General features: G+C 47.0%; 1 protein-coding gene across 1 annotated transcript in view; it reads right to left on the bottom strand.

Annotated features, from left to right (window-relative positions):
- Positions 1–1720: 1720 nt before the first annotated feature.
- Positions 1721–21916, bottom strand: part of nop53 (NOP53 ribosome biogenesis factor) — a 43599-nt gene continuing 23403 nt past the window's right edge. Inside the window, exons 7-13 of the mRNA XM_059985006.1 lie at positions 19496–19600; positions 18374–18553; positions 13518–13693; positions 9100–9166; positions 7638–7714; positions 5454–5510; positions 1721–1822 (exon numbers count right to left, since the gene is read on the bottom strand). Of these exons, the coding sequence (XP_059840989.1) occupies positions 1816–1822; positions 5454–5510; positions 7638–7714; positions 9100–9166; positions 13518–13693; positions 18374–18553; positions 19496–19600 (669 nt within the window). The 3' untranslated portion in view covers positions 1721–1815. The remainder of the gene's footprint in view (positions 1823–5453; positions 5511–7637; positions 7715–9099; positions 9167–13517; positions 13694–18373; positions 18554–19495; positions 19601–21916) is intronic.

Raw genomic sequence — 21916 nt, 5'->3', positions numbered from 1 at the left:
TTATTCATACCATGATTGTTCTTGACAACTTTTTCAACAGAAGTGGTTTGCCATTGCCACCTTCTGGGCAGTGTCTTTATGAGATGGGTGACCCCAGCCATTATCAATCCTCTTCAGAGACTGTCTGTCTGGCATCACATAACCAGGATGTAACATGCACCATCTGCTGCCATAACTTCACCTGACCCTGATTTTCCGGGGGTGGGGGAGGCTACACCTTGCTCAACGGTGACCTAAAGGCTAGCAGAGGGTAGAAGCACCTTACACCCCCTTTGGTGGAAACGTATCTCCACCCCACTGCCCCAAGGTAGGCGAACAGCAGAATTTTCTGTTGGGAAGCAGCAGTTGGCTTGTGTCCTCAGGGGTTTGAGGGAGATGGAAACCAGACAGGACTTTATTACTAGCTGTGCAGAAGATGGGTAGGCGAGGACACACTGCCAAAGGGTGAACACCCACAAGTAAATGGCCTGGCTGGAAGACCAAAGGTTGATCTTTAAGTCCACAAGGCTGATGACTGGAGTCTGCAAATGCCTGCGAATCCACTAGTCCGCTGGGGGTTGGGGTGAGGCTCCATGGGTGGGAGAGAGGGGGAGGAATTTGGACTGCTCTGCAGTCGCTCGGTACATTGGATCTGTTGTGTTCTGCGTTGTTCCGTCAAAACTGCAGGTACTCTGTGCTGGCACCAGAATGCGTGATGACATCCCCCCCCCCCCCCCCCCACCACCACCTCCCCCTCCCCCGGCCATCCCTGGGGTGTGGGTTGTTAATGCAAATGACATGTTCAACTGATAAATAAATCTGTTTCTGAATCTAACTGGTCTTTGCCTGAACTCTCACGTCTTCAAACTGCAAGGATATCAGAGGGGGAGAAGTGTCAGTGAAAGCTTGAACCCCAGCCAGGGCTGCACTTCCACAGCAGAGCTGGTCGGGTCTGTGAACTCCAGACTGGAGAGCTCCCACCGTCAGGGTTCAGACGTCCACAGCAGAGCTGGTCAGGTCTGTGAACTCCAGACTGGAGAACTCCCACCGTCAGGGTTCAGACGTCCACAGCAGAGCTGGTCAGGTCTGTGAACTCCAGACTGGAGAACTCCCACCGTCAGGGTTCAGACTTCCACAGCAGAGCTGGTCAGGTCTGTGAACTCCAGACTGGAGAACTCCCACCGTCAGGGTTCAGACGTCCACAGCAGAGCTGGTCGGGTCTGTGAACTCCAGACTGGAGAACTCCCACCGTCAGGGTTCAGACGTCCACAGCAGAGCTGGTCAGGTCTGTGAACTCCAGACGGGAGAACTCCCACCGTCAGGGTTCAGACGTCCACAGCAGAGCTGGTCAGGTCTGTGAACTCCGGACTGGAGAACTCCCACCGTCAGGGTTCAGACGTCCACAGCAGAGCTGGTCGGGTCTGTGAACTCCAGACTGGAGAACTCCCACCGTCAGGGTTCAGACGTCCACAGCAGAGCTGGTCGGGTCTATGAACTCCAGACGGGAGAACTCCCACCGTCAGGGTTCAGACTTCCACAGCAGAGCTGGTCGGGTCTGTGAACTCCAGACGGGAGAACTCCCACCGTCAGGGTTCAGACTTCCACAGCAGAGCTGGTCGGGTCAGCGAACAGACTGGAGAACTCCCCATCAATAAGGGTTTGGCTTATTCTCTCTAGCAGCAACACATGACACAGTGAACCAAACAATGGTGCAGAGGAAACAGCTAGCCATCAAAATGGGTTCATAATAAGTCTTTGACATTTTATTTGGCAGCCAATAAAAATAAAAATTACTGTCAGGTCCAGCCGCAAGATTCTCTTCTCCAATTCCAGTGATTACAATCTGAAAAATAAAAAAAAATTAAAACGTATCATCAAGGTGAAGCACAGAAATCATCATAGGAATCACTAAACAACACACAAAATAATGGAGTATCTCGGGAGGAGGGAGGGCAGGCTGGAGAGAGGAGCAGGGGGTGAGTGGGGAGGAGAGGGGAGGGGGTGGGTGAGAGGAGATAAGAAAGGAGCAGTGAGATGAGGGAGCAGTGGGGTAGGAGGATGGGGGGAGGTGGTAGGAGAGGGGAGTATGGTGAGGACAAGAGGGTAGCACTGGGGAGGGGGAACTGTGAACGTAAAGGCCACAAGAATTTACTGTGTAGAGAAAGACTGCCATTTCCAGGCTGATTGTAAAATGATCCTAACTTGTTGCAGATGTCCCGACCGCCACAAGGGAATGGATTTGGCTCACTGTGCTGATCCAGAGGTATTAAACATGAGAGAGAGTGAGAGAGACAGAATGCGACATACTCACACAAAAGCAACCCTAGGCAGTTGGGCAGAAACTAGAGGCCAGATTTACCATTAGATAAAGGCAAAATAAAAATTGACATTAACATTCAAGGTCTGAAAGACTGCCCTGACTCGCCGTAACAAACTTTCAGAGCTCAGGTTTTAAAGGAGCAACTCCAAATCTCAGCTCAACAACTGGGCAAGCGGCACGTTTTCTTTTAGAAATTACCTCACATGGATAATGCGCTCCTTGCAAATTTATGGCGAAGTTTAATGCTATACAAGCAGCTCGAGGGGCCTGGGTAGGGTGGACTTGGAGAGACTATCTCCTCCTGCTACCTGGCACTGGGATCTGTGTTTGAAAGTAAGGGGCTCATTTAACATAGAATAGTACAGCACAGTGCAGGCAGTTCTGCCCAAGATGTTACCCCGACCTCTGAACCCATTCTAAGATCAATCTAGCCCTTCGCTCCCAGATAGCCCTCCATTTTTCTATCAGAATTGTCCCTAATGTATCTGCCTCTACCACCTCCCTGACAGCACTTTCCTTGCACCCACCATCCTGTGTAAAAATATTACCTGACATTCCCCCCCTCCAATCAGCTTAAAATTAAGCCCCCTGGTATTAGCCACCTCTGCCCTGGAAAAGGTCTCTGGCTGCCCACTCAATCTATGCCTCTTATCATTTTGTACACTCCATCAAGTCACTTCTCATCCTCCTTCGCTTCAAAGGGAAAAGCCCCAGCTCACTCAACCTATTCTCATAAGGCATGCTCTCTAACCCAGGCAGCACCCTGGTCATTGTAAATTGTCCTGCGATTGGGTTAGGTTTAATTGGGTCTGTCGGGGGTTGCTGGGGCAGCAGATCCTGAAATAAATAAATCTCCTCTGTACCGTCTCTGAAGTTTCCACATCCTTCCTATAATGAGACAACCAGAACCAAACACAATATCCCAAGTGAGGTCCCACCAGATTTACAGAGCTACAATATTACCTTAATGCCCTTGTACTCAATCCTCCAATTAATGACGGCCAACTAATTAAAAGAGATTTCCTCTCTCGGGGGTGGGGGGGGGGTGCTTTGCAATTCTTCCTCAAAGGGTATTGGAAACAATTGAATATTTTTAAAGAAAGGTAGGTCGAGGAAAGATGAATGTTCTTGAGGGATGGAATGGCCTACTCCGACAGTCACAGAAACTCATCTAGCCCGTGCCGAACTGACCTGCGTCGGGGCCATCGCCACCCTTGCCATCCACGTACCTATCCAAACTTTGCTTAAACGTTGAAACTGAGCTTGCTTGCAGCACTCGTGCACAGAAACAGGAGCATGGGACGTGAGAGTGGAACTCTTTGTAAGTTCCCTCAAGGTGTAAAATGGAAGGGGGTGGGGGTGTGGGAAGGGTTGGGAAGACCAGTAAAGTTGTAGTGCGTAGTTTCTCCCCGCGCCTTGTGGTGCAGTGGGCAGCAACCTTGCCCTTTCTTTAAGTATTTTTGTCCAGTTGCTAGCTCGACGCTCAACACAGCACGGGAAGTGTGCAAGGAGCCGACCGGACTCAAATCCAGGCTCACTCGCCTTGAAGTCCAGTGCGGATACCACTATACCACTGGCCTGCTAAGAGGGGGGGAGGGGGGGTGCAATGTGCGGCTGGAGGCAGCAATTGCAGGGCGTGTTTATTGTTCCTTTTGTGTTGCCTCAGATCCAGAATGTTTTCCTTTACTCTTGTCATCATCATTACCTGCCGTGTTATATGACATCATCATTATGTGCCATGTCATATGAGGGCAACTGTGGTCTTTCTATGACCTTGATTGTTCTTGGCAAATTTTTCTACCAAAGTGTTCTGCCATTGCCTTCTTCTGGGCAGTGTCTTTACAAGACGGGTGGCCCCAGCCATTATCAATACTCTTCAGAGATTGTCTGCCTGACGACAGTGGTCACTTAACCAGGACGTGTGATCTGCACCGGCTGCTCATACGACCGTCCACCACCTGCTCCCATGGCTTCACGTGACCCTGATCATTCAGGTGGGGGGGGGGGGGGGTGCTGAGCAAGTGCTACACATTGCTCAAGGGTGACCTACAGGCTAGTGAAGCACCTTACATCTCCTTTGATAGAGACATGTCTCCACCTCACCACCATTTACACTTCTGTATTGAAAAATGACAAGAAACAATCTTGAGTTCCAAATCTCTTCAACCCCTGTCCATCTCAGAAACATCACACCACATCATCTCTCCCTGACATCCCACCATCATTCTTCAAAAATACATACCTTTGAACGAGCCCCAATAATTGGCCAAACTACACTCCCTGGGAAGAGGGACTACCAAATGCTCATTCTGAAAAAAAAGATGGCTGCAGAGGTTTTTGTAGATCCAGGGAACTTCTTCCAGTTCGTCTGCGAAACAGCTTATTCTTCCTTTCTCGTGTCTCTCTTTTCTTTTCAAGACGGCTGAGGTCCTGTCGGAGACCTTGATTTACAGCTACAGCTCAAACCACGGTTCTCCGCAAGTGGTGGGTTTTCACACCAGCCGTGCTGCCTGGTGTTTCGATATCCGTAGGCGCAGCCTGTAAAACGTGTGTCTTTAGGGTAGGCAGCCAGTTCCTCGCTGACGTCGCTGACTGAAGCGTCATGGGAGACTAAAACATCAAGACAGCAGGCAGTGTGCACTTCTGTCAGAAGGACCCTCTACTCAAATGATCCTCTCTCTCGCTCTCTTTCTGATGGTGAGTGAGATCCTGTCGGTCCTCAAGTTGAGGTGTGTGGGGGGACCTCCAGAAGCAATGTGAAAGATGTAACATCAGAACAGAGAACTGCCGGTCTCCCACTCTTGTTGTTGCAGGAGCTATCTCACTCCCTCGCTAGTGAGAGAAAACCTATCCGGGATACAGCCAAGGTCTTCCGGGGGAGGTGTTGTTGATAGTGCAAGTGGGGGGAGGACACAGGGAGGGGGAGGGTTGATAGTTTTGCTGCTGCTTGTGTGTGTGTGTGTGTGTGTGTGTGTGTGTGTGTGTGTGTGTGTGTGTGTGTGTGTGTGTGTGGGGGGGGGGCTCTGATGTTTCTATCATTCATTCTTTGGGGCTCTTTGTTTTGTGGATGTTAGTGAAGAGTAATAATGTATACTGTATACATTCTCTGATATCAAACTGAACCATTTGAGCTGTGGACAGACTGGACACTTACGTAACTTCTCGGAATGCCCTCTTCTCAGCATATTTTAGCCTGTACTTCCTCTTGAACCTAAGAAAAATAATGAACAGGTAAACAATTAAAACATGCAACAACAGAAAACCAGGTACTGATCAAACCCCTCTCGGGCGGATATAAAATATCCATGTGTGGAACGAGCACCCTCTTCACCCATGACTGTGTCCCTGCCTACACCACCAACTCAATCATCCATCACCACAATGATTCGATTAATTATTGTTACAAATGTGCCACAACTCTGAGGGGCCAAAGGGTACAAAGTAGCCCCCCCCCCCCCCTTCGAGAATAGCAAGATCGCTATTAATTCGGGTCTGGGACCCAGGAAATGAGAGAGAGACATCCAGAATACACAGGCTTGGAATGTGTCCTGGCCTCAGCAAGGCGGAACCCTTGATAACAGCTATTGACTCTTGGAGACGGAATTGTGTATTGAGTACTGTACTAATCATTGAAACCCCTCAGGGGATGACCAGAGTGGGCTGGTTGAGGGATTGCATCATCCCAACCTGACTGACATCTGAGACCCCGTGAGTAAGGATAAAAGAGAGTCTGGGGAACAACCCCTTCAGACGCACCAGGAGAAACGCTAGAAATCTCGTGACAGCGTTTAATAGCGACAGCCGGTGGGGGGCCCGCGTGCGTCCTTTTCCTTCGCCTAGGAATTGGCGGGTTTACCACGGAAGAACGGCTTAGCTAACGAAGAGGCCACCACCAACGAAATTTCGAAGGATCGACATCATAAGAAGGAAAAGCTGGCAAGTTTCTAAAATCTGTCTCTCTCCAACCAAAAAGCTGCAGCCTGAATGAACTGAGTGATTTTTATATTTCCATCGGACAATACATTATCCCCTAGACAACAATAGAGCTATTTCTTATTGATTATTATTATACCCGCACTTTTAGATTTAGTATTGACGACATATATTATCTGTATGTTTGCATTGATATTATTTTTGTGTATTTTTATCAATAAATACTGTTAAAAATAGTACCATCAGACTTCAATGGACCTCTCTATCTTTGCTGGTAAGTGACCCAGTTACGGGGTTCGTAACATTATAAATAACTTCAAAACAGCAGAGAGGAGGTACAGAAACTGTTGGACTGGTGCAATAACCATAACTTTCACTTAACATATCAACATTTTGTTGAGCGTCATAGTAGCGTAGCAGTTAGCACAATGCTCTACAGTATAGCTGTTCCAGTTCCAATCACAAGTACGTTCTCCCCGTTACCACTTGGGTTTCCTCCCACAGTCCAAAGACTCATCAGTTAGTAGGTTAATTGTAAATTGTCCTGTGATTAGGCCGGGGTTAAATCTGGGGATTGCTGGGTAGTACGGCTGAAAGGGCCAGAAGAGCCTATTCTGTGCTATACCTCAATAAATAAAAAATATGCCAAAGAAATGAATATCGATTTCAGGAAACCAAGAAGGTATGAACAAGCTCCATGGCTCATAAACAGCAAAGCAGTGGAAAGTTCTTGAGAGTGAACATGCTCTCTTGGACCACCAAAACTTCCTCGATCTTAGGGAAGGCTCAGCAGCTGTACTATCTCACGAGTTTATAAAGAGCAAAAGCTGATGGTGAACCTTTATCGCTGTGTAACTGTAAGCATACTGACCAACTGTATGACATTATGGTGCACTACTGCAACAAAATCAATCAGAAAGCACTTCAGCGAGTGATCAGGACAGCACAGAACATCACTGCGTTTCAACTACCAGGCATGGAAACCATCTAGGTTAACTAGTTATTGTAAGTTGTCTTGCGATTAGACCAGCATTAAATGCTTGAGTTGCTGGGTGGTGCGGCTTGTTGGGCCAGAAGGGCCTCTTTCCTACTGTATCTCCAAATAAATATAAATTTACTTGAGAAGTTTGGACGGGAGGGGGTTTGGAGGGATATTCTCCAGGTGTAGTTGATGGGACTAGTCAGTTTGGTACAGATTAGATAAACCAGAGGTCCTGTTTCTGTCCTCAGTACTCTGAATCACCGTCGGGATAATGACATGGTTCAGCTGGAGGGGAGGGGCTGGCAGTATTCTGCCACCAACTCCACCATACCTGACTCAGCTATGAAAGCCTTGTTAGAGGGCATGCTCCTGCCCTGTGTAACAGCACATTCACAGAAATCCACACCGTTCACATCCACTTACTTCGCTCTCAATCTGGGTTCAATCAGATTCCTCTTCTGCAAGCTCTTAAAGCGATCGCTGAGGATGCTTCCCTCTGGCTGTTGGAAACAAAATTCATGTTACAGATTAAAGATTCAGTCACTGCTTCCCTTCAGTGTCGACACAACACAGGCAAACTGAGAAATTAAAATCCTGATGAAGGGTCTAAGCCCAAAACATCATCTGGTTATTCGTCTTCATAGATGCTGCCGGACTGGCGGAGTTCCTCCAGAATTTTGTATGTGTTGCTCTGGATTTCCAGCATCTGCAGAATCATTTGTCTTCATCAACTTTCAACACCATTAAAATTCAAAGTTTAAAATATAATTTATTATCAAAGTACATGTATTTCATCATATACAACCCTGATTAATAGCTTTACACAAAGGACTTGACCCACCATCACCAACTTCCCCCCTTGTACCCCCACCCCTGTGCAGGGAGGGGAGTCAAGAATGGAAAGGGGAAGATATCCAATGGGAGAGAAATGCTGAAGGAGGCAGGTAAGAGGGTGGGGGGCATTAGAAAGTAAAAGGAGAGAGGACACAGGTGGTAAGATTAATTCAGGAACAGAGGGGGAGAGCTAGGGGTGGAGGGAAGGGGGGCAGATGGGGAGGGTGGGCAGGTGGAGGAAGAAGGAGGGGAAAGGGGAAGGGAAGGGGGAAGTGGGGAGGGAGGGAGAGGGAAGTAGAGGGGGAGGGAAGAGGGAGGGAGAGCGAATTGAGGGGAGGAAAAGGAGCAAAGGAGGGGGAAGTGGGGAGAAGGAGGGGAAGGGGAGAGAAGGAGGGGAAGTGGGGAGGGAAGGAGGGGGAAGTGGGGAGGGAAGGAGGGGAAGTGAGGAGGGAAGGAGGGGAAGTGGGGAGGGAGGGGGAAGTGGGGAGGGAAGGAGGGGGAAGTGGGGAGGGAAGGGAGGGAGAGGGAAATAGAGGGGGAGGGAAGGGAGGGAGAGGGAAATAGAGGGGGAGGGAAGAGGGAGGGGAGGGAGAGGGAAGGGGGGAAGTGGGAGGGGAAGGGGAGGGAAGAGGGAAAGGGGAGGGAAGAGGGAAAGGGGCAAAGGAGGGGGAAGTGGGGAGGAGGAGAAGTGGGGAGGGAAGGAGGGGGAAGGGGAGGGAAGGAGGGGGAAGTGGGGAGGGAAGGAGGGGGAAGTGGAGGAGGAAGGAGGGGGAAGTGGAGGAGGAAGGAGGGAGAAGTGGAGGAGGAAAGAGGGAGAAGTGGAGGAGGACAGGGTGGAGGGAAGGTGAAGGGGAAGGAGGGAGAGGGAAGGTGAGGGGAAGGAGGGGGAGGGAAGGTGAGGGGGAAGGAGATGTGATGGTAGGTGGGGGAGAGAGCAGGGCATGAAGGAAATACACATTGAAAAGGAGGAAATAGCACAGGAAGGGGAAAGGTGTGACAAGCTCAATACATAAGCTCTCAGTCTTGTTCTGAGCAATGCTGTAATACTAACCTTCAAAGCCCGGAGTGAACCGGCAAGCTCATCACTGAGTTTCACTTCGAGGTCAGGTTCCTCATATCTAGAAGTAAAGAAAGTACATTCAGTAAGCTAAATACTACAACTAGAGTCTAGAGCAGGGTCCATTACATAGAAAGGTTGGGAACCCCTGCTATTAAGGTTTCAATAGGGCAAATACAAGCAGGGTTTTTTCCTGAGGTTGCGAGACTAGAATGAGAGGTCATAGGTTAAGGGTGAAAGGTGAAATGCTTAAGGGGAACATGAAGCTGAACTTCTTCACTCAGAGGGTGGTGAGAGTGTGGAAAGAGCTGCTAGTGGAAGCTGTGGATACAGGTTCAATTGCAACGTTTAAGAGAAGTTTGGATAGGTACGTGGATGGGAGGGGTATGGAGAGCTGCAGGTCAATAGGAATAGGTAGAATAATAGTTCAACATGGACTAGATGGGCTGAAGGGCCTGTGACTGTGTTGTAGTAGTGCTAAAAACCAGAATTTAAAAAAATACAAGATCCTAATCCAATTAGTAGATCCCACACAGATAGCATTGACAGAATGGTCAGAACCAGAATTCACATCACTGGCGTATGTCATGAAATATGTTGTTTTGTGACAGCAGTACAATGCAGTACATAATAATAAACACTAAGAAATATATACAATATTAGTAATGCAAAAAGAGAGCAGAAAACAATAGTGAGTGAGTGTACGAGTTCACAGTCGAGTTAGAAAATGAATGTTGGACGGAAAGAATATTCCTTCAGACTCCCTGATGTAACAATGAGAAGAGGGCACATCCCGGGTCATTAATGAAGAATGCTACTATTTTGTGGCATTGCCTTTTGAAGATGCTTGGAGGTCAATACTCCCTTAAAACACCCGGTTTAATATTCCTTCATGTATTCCACTGCAGAACTACCTGTGGTCTCTCCTCCTTGCAGGAAAGCACCATCCATCACCAGGCCATGCTCCCTTCTCGCTGCTGCCATCAGGAAAAAGGTACAGGAGCCTCAGGACTCACACCACCAGGCTCCTGAACCAAAGGGAATAACTTCACTCAACTTCATTTAACTCATCACTGAAATGTTCCCACAACCAATGGCCATTTCATCTCATTTTGTCGATATTTATTGAATTGCCTCAAATAGGTGGCGTTCATCACCCAGAACATGTCCTCCTTTCACTGCTACCATCAGGGAGGAGATACAGAAGTGTGAAGACACACACTCAATGATTCAGGAACAGCTTCTTCCCCCATGCCACCATGTTTTTTTTCTCTATTATTGTACATTGCATTGTACTGCTGACCTAAAGATAACAAATTTTACGATATATGCCTGGGATACTTAGCCTAATTCTGATTGTTCTTCTATGTTCTGGTCAGATGCCCTAGTTGGGTGGTCTCTCATTGATTCTGTTATAGTTACTATTCTATAGATTTGCTGAGCATGCCTGCAGGAAAATGAATCTCAGGGTGACATATGATGACATATGTGGTGACATACACGTACATGTACTTTGATAATAAATTTACTTTACTGAACAGCAGTGATGCCATTTTATGACCTCCCAGGCAATGAGAAGTGAGCTCGGTCTCAAAGCTCTCTCGCTTCCTCTGAACATGTGCTACTCGCTTCATCAAAAGGATTAGTTCCGATTATTGTCTTGACAAGCATTTCCCACATTAGTTGCCAGGAACCTTGTTTGTTCATTCTCAGTGTGTAAGCTGTTCTGTCAGTTTCCGGTCTTCAGCTCTCGACAAGACTGCACACAGCAGTAGAACAGCACAGCACAGGAAGGGGCCCTTCAGCCCACAATGCTGTGTCTAACCACATAGTAAACAATCTCTTCTGAATATACAATGGCCATATCCCTCCATTTTCCTCACACCCATGTGCCTATCTGAAAGTCTCTTAGAATTCTCTAACGTATCTGCCTTTACGACTACTTCAGGTAGCACGTTCCAGGCACGCATCACTTTCTGTTTAACAAACTTGCCCCTCATATCTCCTTTGAAATTACCCTCTCTCACCTTAAACCAAGGGTTCCCAATCTGAGGTTCACAGACCCCTTGGTTAAAGGTAGGGTTCCATGGCACAAAAACGGTTTGGAACGCCTACCTTAAACATATTCCCTCAGGTATTATACATTTCAAACAGAAAATCCCTATCTACTCTATCTATGCCTCTCTCAACCTTATAAACCTCTAACAGATCTCCTCTCAGCCTCCATGGCTCCAGAGAAAACAATCCAAATTTATCCAGCCTCCTGTCCTCGAATCCAGGCAGCACCCTGGTAAACCTCTTCTGTACTCTCTCCAAAGCCTCAACATCCTTCCTATAGTGAGGAGACCAGAACACATAAAGGGGCAACCAGTTTAATGGGGTAGCAGCTCCACCCCTCCCTCAGCACATACAATCACAGACTGGAATGCCACTCACTACATTTTTCATAAAGCTATCAAAAATTAGGTTAAGCTTTACATTCAGATTTTTCCCCCCTCAGGTACACCATGGTAACAAGCTGTGTAGATACCATTATCTCCCTGGATTGTGGGGCTTCCCTCCCAGCGAAACACATCCTTGACCGTCCTCAGACGGAGTCTCAGATCATTTTTACTTAGAACATGGAATACAACAGCATTTGCCCCACAATATTGTGCAAAGCCAGCCAAAAAGCAAATCAAACATCCAAACACTAATCCCCCCCTACCTACACAATGTCCATATCTTGCCAAAGCCTCAGCATGCTTCCTATAGTGGGGCGACACAGACCCTAACCCTAACACAGAGACTAACTTACACCTAGAGAGACATGCATATACAGTGACAAACTTTAAGCAGTTAAGAAAATTATAAATGAATGGGTGTCTTAATCAGGGTTAAAGGTTACTACTTCTCGTTGGAGCCAGATAAAGTAACTGTATTTTTTAAAAATACTGTTTAATTATTTAGAGATAGAGCATGATAGCATGACCCTCTGGCCCAGCAAGCCCAAGCCACTTAATTGCACCCATCTAACCATTAACCTACCAACCGGTACATGTTTGGAATGTGGGAGGAAACCAGAGTACACAGAGGAAACCCACACGGTTGTTAGGGTGTGTTCTGGAGACACGGAATATAGCAAATTTCAATTTCAACAGCAACCAGACTACAGATTGAATTTAAAAAGCTGCTCAGAACAATGGTGGTCCTGGAGCTGCAGACCGGGGTTGATTGCAAACCAAGAAACACCCCATTGACTGAAGATGTCTGAATATGCATGAACGGAGCTTAGATACAGCAGTGACCAACATTCATTTTGGGTGTCTGTAGTGTTGGTGTGAAGATCTAAGTGGTTGAAAACTATATGTAGTTCAAAGGAAGTATTGTAGATTCATTGTAACTATAATATTGTCCTGCTGTTAACATTTATCTTCAGCATATAAAAATGTTGTGTAATATTGGGTCAGGAAGCCTCTATCCAAGAGCGTCTCCAACATGATGCCTGCTTCTTGTGCTGAATAAAGACTTATATATCCACCATCTTTAGTGTCTCTCTGGCGACTTCATTCACAGTCACAGCGAGAACTTACAAACTGCTTGAATCAGGGTCGCTGGCGTTATAAAGCATTACACCAACCACTATGCTTTCAACAATGACTATAACGCATCAAGTGACTTATCGATCACCAAAATCACAGAGCACCGAGTGTGCTCAAAGCCAAGAGGAGTGGATATCTGGTCACAAGGGATTTGTAACCGGGGGAGCAGATTCAAGAGGCCTTTTCGTGTTACTTTAAATATTTTCAAAGTACAGGTGCCCCCCCCCCCCCCGGTTTTTGAATGTTCGCTTTACGACAGCTCACTGTTACAAAAGACCTACATTAGTACCTGTTTTCGCTAACCAAAGAGGATTTTCACTGCTATGAAGAAAAGACACCCACTTTATAAGCGCGTTTACCCCGAGAAAGACTACTATGATTGTGAAGCCTTGTGCAGGCAGTTGTGTGCGCATGCGTGTACGTGCTGATTTTTGGCTCGCTGTCTTCCCGATTTTGATAAGTGAAACTACACCGTACATACAATATTTCTACTTTATATAGGCTGTATATTTCTTATATCATTCCTGCTTTTACTATATGTCCATGTTATTTTAGGTTTTATGTGTTATTTGGTAGGTTTTTTTTGGGTCTGGGAACACTCAAATTTTTCCCATATAAGTTAATGGTAATTGCTTTCTCACTTTAAGACATTTCAGCTTACAAATGGTTTCATAGGAACGCTCTACCTTCAGATAGCGGGGGAAACCTGTAAAGAGTTCCGACCAAACAGCAGAGTCACCCTGAGCACTAGAGGACAGACACCGCCCAGCACTCTGACGATCATACTCCTAGCAGACAGACCATACACAGAGGAAATGCGAGAATGCTTACTTCAACCGGCCCAGTCTTCGGGGCTTGCTGGCTTCTGCCCTCCGTTTCTCCGCACGCTTGGCTTTCCTCTCTGCCAGCTCAACCTCCAGTTGCTTCACCTCGCCCTTGATGGAGCGGAGGCGGAAGAGCTGCTGCTGCCTCTCCCGTGCCTGCTTCAACTCCTTCAGCTTCTGCTCCTGAAAACAACAAGCAGAGTACACCGATTTGCAGTCAAACTGGTTGAGCAGGGGCATGACATTCCCAAGTTAAGTTTGAAAGTCATGATCGTTCAGTAAGAATAACCTCTCTGTTCTCCCATCTCAGGGACAGTGATCTCCTTACAACATTATGAGCAGTTTCTGGACCCCACATTTAACAAAGGGTGTTCTGGCATTGGAGAGGGTCCAGAGGGGATTCAAGAGAATGATTCTGGGAATGAAAGAGTTAATGTACACGGAACCTTTGTTGGTTCTGTACTCATTGGGGTGGGGGGGGGGGGAGATCTCAGTGAAATCTATCGAATATTGGAAGGCCTAGATAGAGAGGATGCTTCCTATAGTGGGGGAGTTTAAGATCAAAGGGCAAGGTCAAAATACAAAGACATCCCTTTAGTAGAGATGAACAGGAATTTCTTCAGCCAGGGGGTGGTGAATCTGTGGAATTCATTGCCAAAGTTAGCTTTGGAGGCAAAATCATTGGATATATTTAAAGCAGAGGTTGATAGGTTCTTGATTAGTCAGGGTGTCAAGGGTTACAGGGAGAAAGCAGGAAAATGGGTTTGAGAAGGATAATAAGTAAGTCATGATGGAATGGCGAAACAGACTCAATGGGCCAAATGGCAGAAATCTGTACCTACGTCTTAGGTCCTCTAGCACATTGCAAACAGAAGATATAACTTGCAAGTAAAAATCACTGAATTGTCACACCATGATGTGAAGGAGGAAGGTGGGGAGGGCAGGGAAACAGTTGGAGCAAGAGTCCAACCCGAGCGGCACTCAGAGTTCAGAATGATTCTATCTAAATGCCAGGGTTTTAAAACCCAAACAAAGGGTTATAACATCCACCTGAGTGTGAAAACTTCCACGCTACACAACGCGGTTGCTGGAAATTGAGTGAACTGCTGCAGCTCTGAATGAGACGGTACTATTTACACTGCCTTCAGTTCCCAGGCTGCCCACTTGGCAAAGCCCAGGAATCCCTGTGCTGTCCTCACATTCCCAGCGGCAGAGCCGCAGGAATTCTTTGTGCGCAAGGATGTCTCTCATCATCAGGCAGTGAAATAATTCCAGTTCTCTGTCAGGAGCTTAAACATAAAGCTCTCTATCAGGGGTTCCCAAACATTTTTTAGCTTTCTTTTATTGTTCAATATAACTATATTCTACTGTGCTTGCCACGTCCTTTTCAGGTCCTCCTCAGGCATCCTGCAGCCTAGGAAGGAATTAAGATTTGGAAATGTTGCCGAAGTTGCAGGAACAGCCAGAGGGAGGTAAATCTGTGGGATTTGTCACCACAGTCGGCCATGGAGGTCGGGTCATTAGGTATATTTAAGGCAGAGGTCGACAGTTTCTTGGTAAGTTAAGAGTGTCAAAGGTTATGGGGAGAAGGCTGAAGAATAGGGTTAAGAGGAGGGAGAGAGGAAGAGAGAGCAAGAAAGAGCGAGAAAGGAAAAGGAGACAAAGATAGCGAGAAATAAAATTAAATAAAATAAATAAAAAGATATACAAATATATTTATTAATTGATTAAGATAGGGTACAGAATAGGACCTTCCAGCCATGCCATCCAGTATTTCTCCAATTTAATCCTAGCCGAACCACAGGACAATTGACAATGACCAATTAACCAACTGACCGGAATGTCTTTGGACTGTGGAGGAAAATGGAGCACCTGGAGGAAACCCACGCCTCCACAGAGCAAAGATACAAACTCCTTACAGACAGCAGCAGGAGACAGTGTTGCTCTAAAAACCATGCTATCGTGCCACTGTGGTGGAATGACGAAGCAGGTTCGAGAATCTGAATAGTCTAACTCTTCTCCTGGGGCTTATGGAAACATGGCAGATAACAGGCACACAGCAAACTCACACAGGCAGTAATGCGATGATGGCCTGTTATAGTGATGCTGGGTTAAGTAGAACAGTACAGCATAGGAAGAAGCTTTTCAGTCTACGATGACTGTACTAACCATGATTCCAAATTGAACTAATACTTTTTGCCTGCACATGATCCATATCCCTCCCATCCCTTGCAAATTCCATTTGTCCATCTAACAGCCTCCTGAACACCACTATGGTATCCGTTTCCCCCGCTACCTAGTGGCAGCTCGTTCTAGTCACCCATCACTGCGAGACAAAAATTGCCCTACACACCACCTTTAAACATCCCCGTCAGCCCACTACTCCGTTAAAGCTTTACGTGGGGTGATTTGTGGCCTAAGGTAGGAGTCAATTTTAGAGAACGTAGCACCTTTATTTTTCAACACAGTCCCCCTCCTACGTTTACACACTTAGTCCAGCAGTCGTAGAGCATACAGATCTTGGGCCTCCAGAAAGTGTCCACAGATGGGTGATTGATAAGTTCGTGACCTAAGGTAGAAGGAGATGAGTTATACAGCTCTCGTTACATGCATGTGCAGGTCAACTCTGAGTGATTATGCAGAAAGTTTGAAGTTAATAACTCATCTCCTATCTTAGGCCACAAACTTATCAATCACCCATCTGTGGACACTTTCTGGAGGTCCAAGATATATTCAACATATCTCCCACAGATTAAAAATTCTCGCTGTCTGCCCTCTCTGTGGCTTTCATAATTCTGCAAACTTCCCCTCAATTACTGTAGTAATGTACCAGCCCAGGGGGCTACACAAGTGGCCTATCAGTTTTAAGAAATTTAAGAGACTACAAATGCAAGAATGAAAAGGTATCGAACAGCTTATTCTTGTAAATACATTTTATTATGAAATTTATTTCAATTTTTAAAAAACCTTGTTAGTTCTCCCCTCGGCCTGCAACACTCCAGAGAAAATGGTCTTAGCTTGCCCAGCCTCTCCTTACAGCTAATACCCTCCAATCCAGGCAGAAGTCCAGAGAACCTCCTCTGTACCCTCTCCAAAGTCACACCCTTCCTATAATGGGCTTGCCAGAAAAGCACACAACAAAAGAGCATTCTAACCACACCTGCAACATGACTTCCTGGCTCTTGTATTCTGTGCTTCTAGCATGGGTTAGGGATAATGCTTCGCACTCGATAAGATTCAAAAACTCTCCTCCTTTCCAAAATAACACTAGCAAGCTTTGGTTTAACATCTACTGAATGATTAGATAGGACCTAGGTGTAACATCTCATACAGCAATCTTCCTTATCACTAGAAAGTCAGTCTGAATTTTGCTTTTATGGAGTTCAAAGTGAATTTATTACCAAAGTACATATATATCACCATATACAATCCTGAAATTCATTTTCTTGCAGACATATTCAATAAATCCAAAGTAGAATAATAACCATAATAAGATCAATGAAAGATTGTACCAACTTGGGCATTCAACCAGATTGCAAAAGATAACAAACTGTAGATATACAAAAATAAAGAAATAATAATAAATAATAAAGAAATAAGCAATAAGTATCAAGAACATGAGATGATGGCGCTTAAGAGGATGATGGTGCCTAATGGCGACTCCTTTGGTTACATCTTCGGAAACTGTTCTATTTCTATCCTTGATCTCTCTTCTTTTTCCCCTTTCAAGGTTCTTTTGAAGACCTGACCTGGAGTTACACGTTGACTTTGGTTCTCTGCAGAAATGGACCCGCTCTCGGGACCTCACAAGCAGCTGCTTTTTGAAACGCCAAGCACTAGGCCTGGAAGATTAGCGTGCCTTCAGGGTGCCACATTTCTACGGCTCTGGAGGTTGGCAGATGCAAGGCCGGTGCTGCCGCCTGGTGTGTCGTGGGAGTACACGGAAGATCGAAAGCAGCAAGCTGGCTGCTGGCTCTGTGCCCAGAGACCCGAGTTCTTTGGGCACAAAGCTCAGAAAAAGTGACGCAAACACCATAAATCAGTGAGTTGCCTCCCCTCTCGCTGTGAGACAGGGACACCTCTTTTTTCCCTATCAGGAATATGTTGAATTACCAGGTGAACGAGTAGTCTTTGGGATAGTGCAAGTCTGTGTCTTTATTGATGCTTTGCTGCACACCTGAATGCTCAGTGGGGGGTACTGATGCTTTTTGCTGTTGGGTGGGGGGGGGGGGGGTCTTTGCTTTTCTGCAGCTTATGCGTGGGGGAGACTTTGGGGTTCCAACCGCTGTCATTCATTCTTCAGACACTTCTTTGTTTTTGTGGATGTTTGCGAAGAAAAAGAATTTCAGGACGTATACTATATACATTTCTGTGACGTTAAATGTACTTATTGAAGAGACTTTGCAAGTGAGTTGTGGGAACATTTCAATGATGAGCAAGTAAAGTTACCCCTTTGGTTCAATAGCCTGCTGGCTGAGGGGTAATAACTGTTCCTAAACCTAGTGGCGTGGGACCTGAGGCTCATTGTGGAGAGTGAAGTTATCCACACTGGTTCAGGAGTCTGATGGTTGTGGGGTAATAACTGTTCCTGAACCTGGTGTTGTGGGACCGGAGGCTCATTGTGGTGAGTGAAGTTACCACACTGGTTCAGGAGCCTGATGGTTGTGGGGTAATAACTGTTCCTGAACCTGGTGGTGAGATTCCTGAGGCAGCCGTACCTTCTGCTGGATGGCAGCAGCGAGACGAGAGCATGACCTGGGTGATGAGGTTTCTGATGATGAATACTGCTTTCCTGCGATGCATCGTTTAGACGTACTCAATGGAGGGGAGGGCTTTATTGAGGAGAAAGCATTTTACACCAACCTGTATTTTGAATTGTTTTTCTTTTTTCCGATCTCTTTCAGTTTTCTTCTCAGAAGAGGCAGCATTCCACACATGCCCATCTTCCGTTTCCGTGTGGTCACTGGCTGGCACAGCACCCTCGTGTTCCTCACCTTCAGAATCTTCTAACAGACCCTGGCACAGTTCCTCGAGGACAGTTTCCTGCAGACACATTGAGCCAATTCTAGTTAGGTTTAGTACAAATTCCTATAGCAGTTGAGCCAGGACCCAGAGCAAATTACATTTCGCCGCATGTTTTGACATTTCGATGTAGACACAAGAGATAAGGCTAATCCTTTTGGAGAATTAGGTGGGAAATATAGATCCATCTACACCTGGCAGACCAAACCTGTGAAACTTAAATCTCTTGGAATAAAAACAACTATCACTGGAGGCTGGAGGCCTGACGAATGAATTCAGATAGTCCGGGGGTGTGGAAGCCCAGATATCTGCCTATCAACTCCCCCTGGTGCCCCCCCCCCTTCCCTTTCTCCCATGGTTCACCCTCCTCTCTTATTAGATTCCTTCCTCTCCAGCCCTTTACCTTTCCACACACTCATGACACTGAGTGAAGTTTTTCCTCATGTTCCCCTTAAACTTTCAAACTTTCACCCTTAACCTATGACCTCTAGTTGTAGTCCCACCCAACCTCAGTGGAAAAACGTGCTTGCATTTACCCTAACTAAACCCCTCATAGCTTTGTACACCTCTATCAAATTTCCCCTCAATCTTCTATATTCCAAAGAATAAAGTCCTAACCTATTCAACCTTTCCTTATAACTGCAGGACACATCAGATCCTCCAGACCCGGCAACATCCTTGTAAATTTTCCTTGCACTCTTTCAATCTTATTTACATCTTTCCTGTAGGCTGGTGACCAAAACTGCACGCAACACTCCAAATTAGGCCTCACCAACATCTTATACAACTTCACCATAACATAACAAGTACTTCAAAGGAATCAGAAAGTATCAAAATATAGTTTTTAAAAGTGCTTCAAATGTTCACTTGCTACCCCCAGCACATCCTTAAGTGGTAGGCCACTTAACATTTCACCGTATGCTTCAATGTACATGTGGTTAATAAACCTGAAACCACTCTCACCTTTGTTGCAAGTTCAGCAGAAGATGGTAAAGATAGCTGACGATCAATCTTCTCCTCAGCTCTCAGTTTCTTAACTTCCACTTCATGAGCAGTGAGTAGCAGAGCCTGTAGGAATAAGAGGTCTTTTAGAACAGAATTAAACTGTTAACAAAAATGATATTAAGTAAACGTACTGTCCAACACTGAACTCAGTGCATTACTTATGCACAGAGCAAGAAAAACAATGGAGTAGTCCAAGTAAATATATTTTGTCTGGGTAGGTTCCAACCTGATGGCATGAATATCGATTCCTCCTTCTGGTAAAAACAAATTACCCCCTCCCCTCTTCCATTCCCCTCTCTGGTCCCTTACCTCTTCTCACCTTCCTATATCCTTCTCCTGGTGCCCTTCCTCCTATGATCCACTCTCCTCTTTCTTCTTCTCCAGCCCTTGATCTTTCCCTCCCACCTGGCTTCTTCTATCACCGTCCAGCTACCTCCTTCCCTTCCCTCCACCATTTTATTCTGGCATCTTCCCCCTTCCTTTCCAGTCCTGAAGAAGGGTCTCGGCCTGTAACACTGTTTATATGTTTCCACAGACGCTGCCTGACCTGCTGAGTTCCTCCAGCATTTTGTGTGTGTCGCTTTGGATTTTCAGCATTGGAAGAATTTCTGCTGTTTATAATTAAACATTTTTTTGGTTCTGTTTTCACACTACTTATTTAATCAAAATTTTGATATACATACATTTTATGATTGTAATTTATCATTTGTTATTACACTCAGACTGCACCTAACATTGAGGTTATGTTTCTCGGATGCGGAGCGGTGTGTAAATCAGTGCTATGCAGGGTCATTATAACATTACGTAAATGGATATGTGGACTGATAATATAAAATCAAACCCAAGTATATGACATATTGTGGCGACCCATTTCCTGGCACATCCGAACCGGCTCACAATTAGATAGTCTACGGGGGTTTGTGAGCACAGAGCTTTGGAGCCTCTGCGCCACGGGGGGCAGGTTGAGGGAGGCTTAAAAGTGAGGCTGAGGATTTCGAATAAAGTTTTTTCCTTCAACTGCAGTTACCGACTCCGTGTCGTAATTTTAGCGCTGCGTGTAGCACACCGCTACAATTGGTGACCCCAATGGTCCAAACGATTTTTGGACCAGAAATGACCGACGCCGCCTCTGTTCATGCGGTTTCGTTGAAACTGCCGGATTTCTGGACACAGCGACCGGACCTATGGTTCCAGCAAGCCGAAGCCCAATTCCACGTTCGCCGGATCACCTCAGAAGACACCCGCTACTACTATGTGGTGAGCTCCCTCGACCAGGACACAGCGGCCCAGGTCGCGGAGTCGCCCCCGGCAGACGGCAAGTACACGGAATTCAAAGCCCTGCTCCTCAGGACTTTCGGACTCTCACGGCGCGAGCGGGCTGCCCGTTTACTGCACCTGGATGGCTTGGGCGACAGACCTCCTTCGGCTTTAAAGAATGAGATGTTGTCTCTCGCCGACGGACACACACCCTGCCTCATGTTTGAGCAGGCATTCCTGGAGCAGCTGCCCGAGGACATACGCCTGCTGCTGTCCGACGCGGATTTCAGTGACCCCCGGAAGGTGGCAGCCCGGGCGGACTTGCTGTGGAACGCCAAAAAGGTGAGCGGGGCATCCATCGCACAGATCTCCCAGCCACGCTCCCGGCAGCAAACCAGTCCAGGCCCGGCCGCAGAGCCCGCCAACCCCCGGCCCAATGAACACTGGTGCTTCTACCACCAGCGGTGGGGCGCAGAAGCCCGCTGTTGTCGCCCACCCTGCAAGTTCCCGGGAAACGCCAGGGCCAGCCGCCGCTGATGGCTACGGCGGCTGGCCATCGGGATAACCTCCTGTATGTGTGGGATAGAAGGTCGGGATGCCGGTTTTTGGTCGATACTGGGGCTGAGATCAGCGTTTTACCTCCGACGAGTTACGACACCCGCAGCAGGGCACCGGGTCCCCCCCTGAGGGCCGTGAATGGCAGCACAGTAAGGACCTATGGCACCTGTCAGGTGCAGCTACAGTTCGGCTCCAGCCAGTTCACGTGGGACTTTACACTGGCCGCCGTAGCCCAACCGCTTCTGGGTGCGGATTTTTTGCGAGCTCACAGCCTACTGGTCGACCTGCCCAGGAAGAGACTGGTACACGCCGAGACCTTTCAGACGTTCTCCCTGGGTGCAGCCCAGTTGCCAGCCCCTCACCTCGGCTCCATCACGCTGTCCTACAACGACTTCACCAGGGTCCTGGCGGATTTCCCATCGGTTCTGGCATCGCAGTTCACAGCGGCCATGCCCAGACACGGCGTACAGCACCACATCCCGACCCAGGGACCACCCCTCCACGCCCGCGCTCGGCGGTTTCCCCCGGACAAGCTCCGACTGGCGAAGGAGGAGTTCCAGAGGA

This window comes from Hypanus sabinus, chromosome 11 (assembly GCF_030144855.1).
Source record: "Hypanus sabinus isolate sHypSab1 chromosome 11, sHypSab1.hap1, whole genome shotgun sequence".
Lineage (NCBI taxonomy): Eukaryota > Metazoa > Chordata > Chondrichthyes > Myliobatiformes > Dasyatidae > Hypanus > Hypanus sabinus.
Note: the sequence above shows the minus strand (reverse complement) of the source record. Positions and strands in the feature narration are given on the sequence as shown.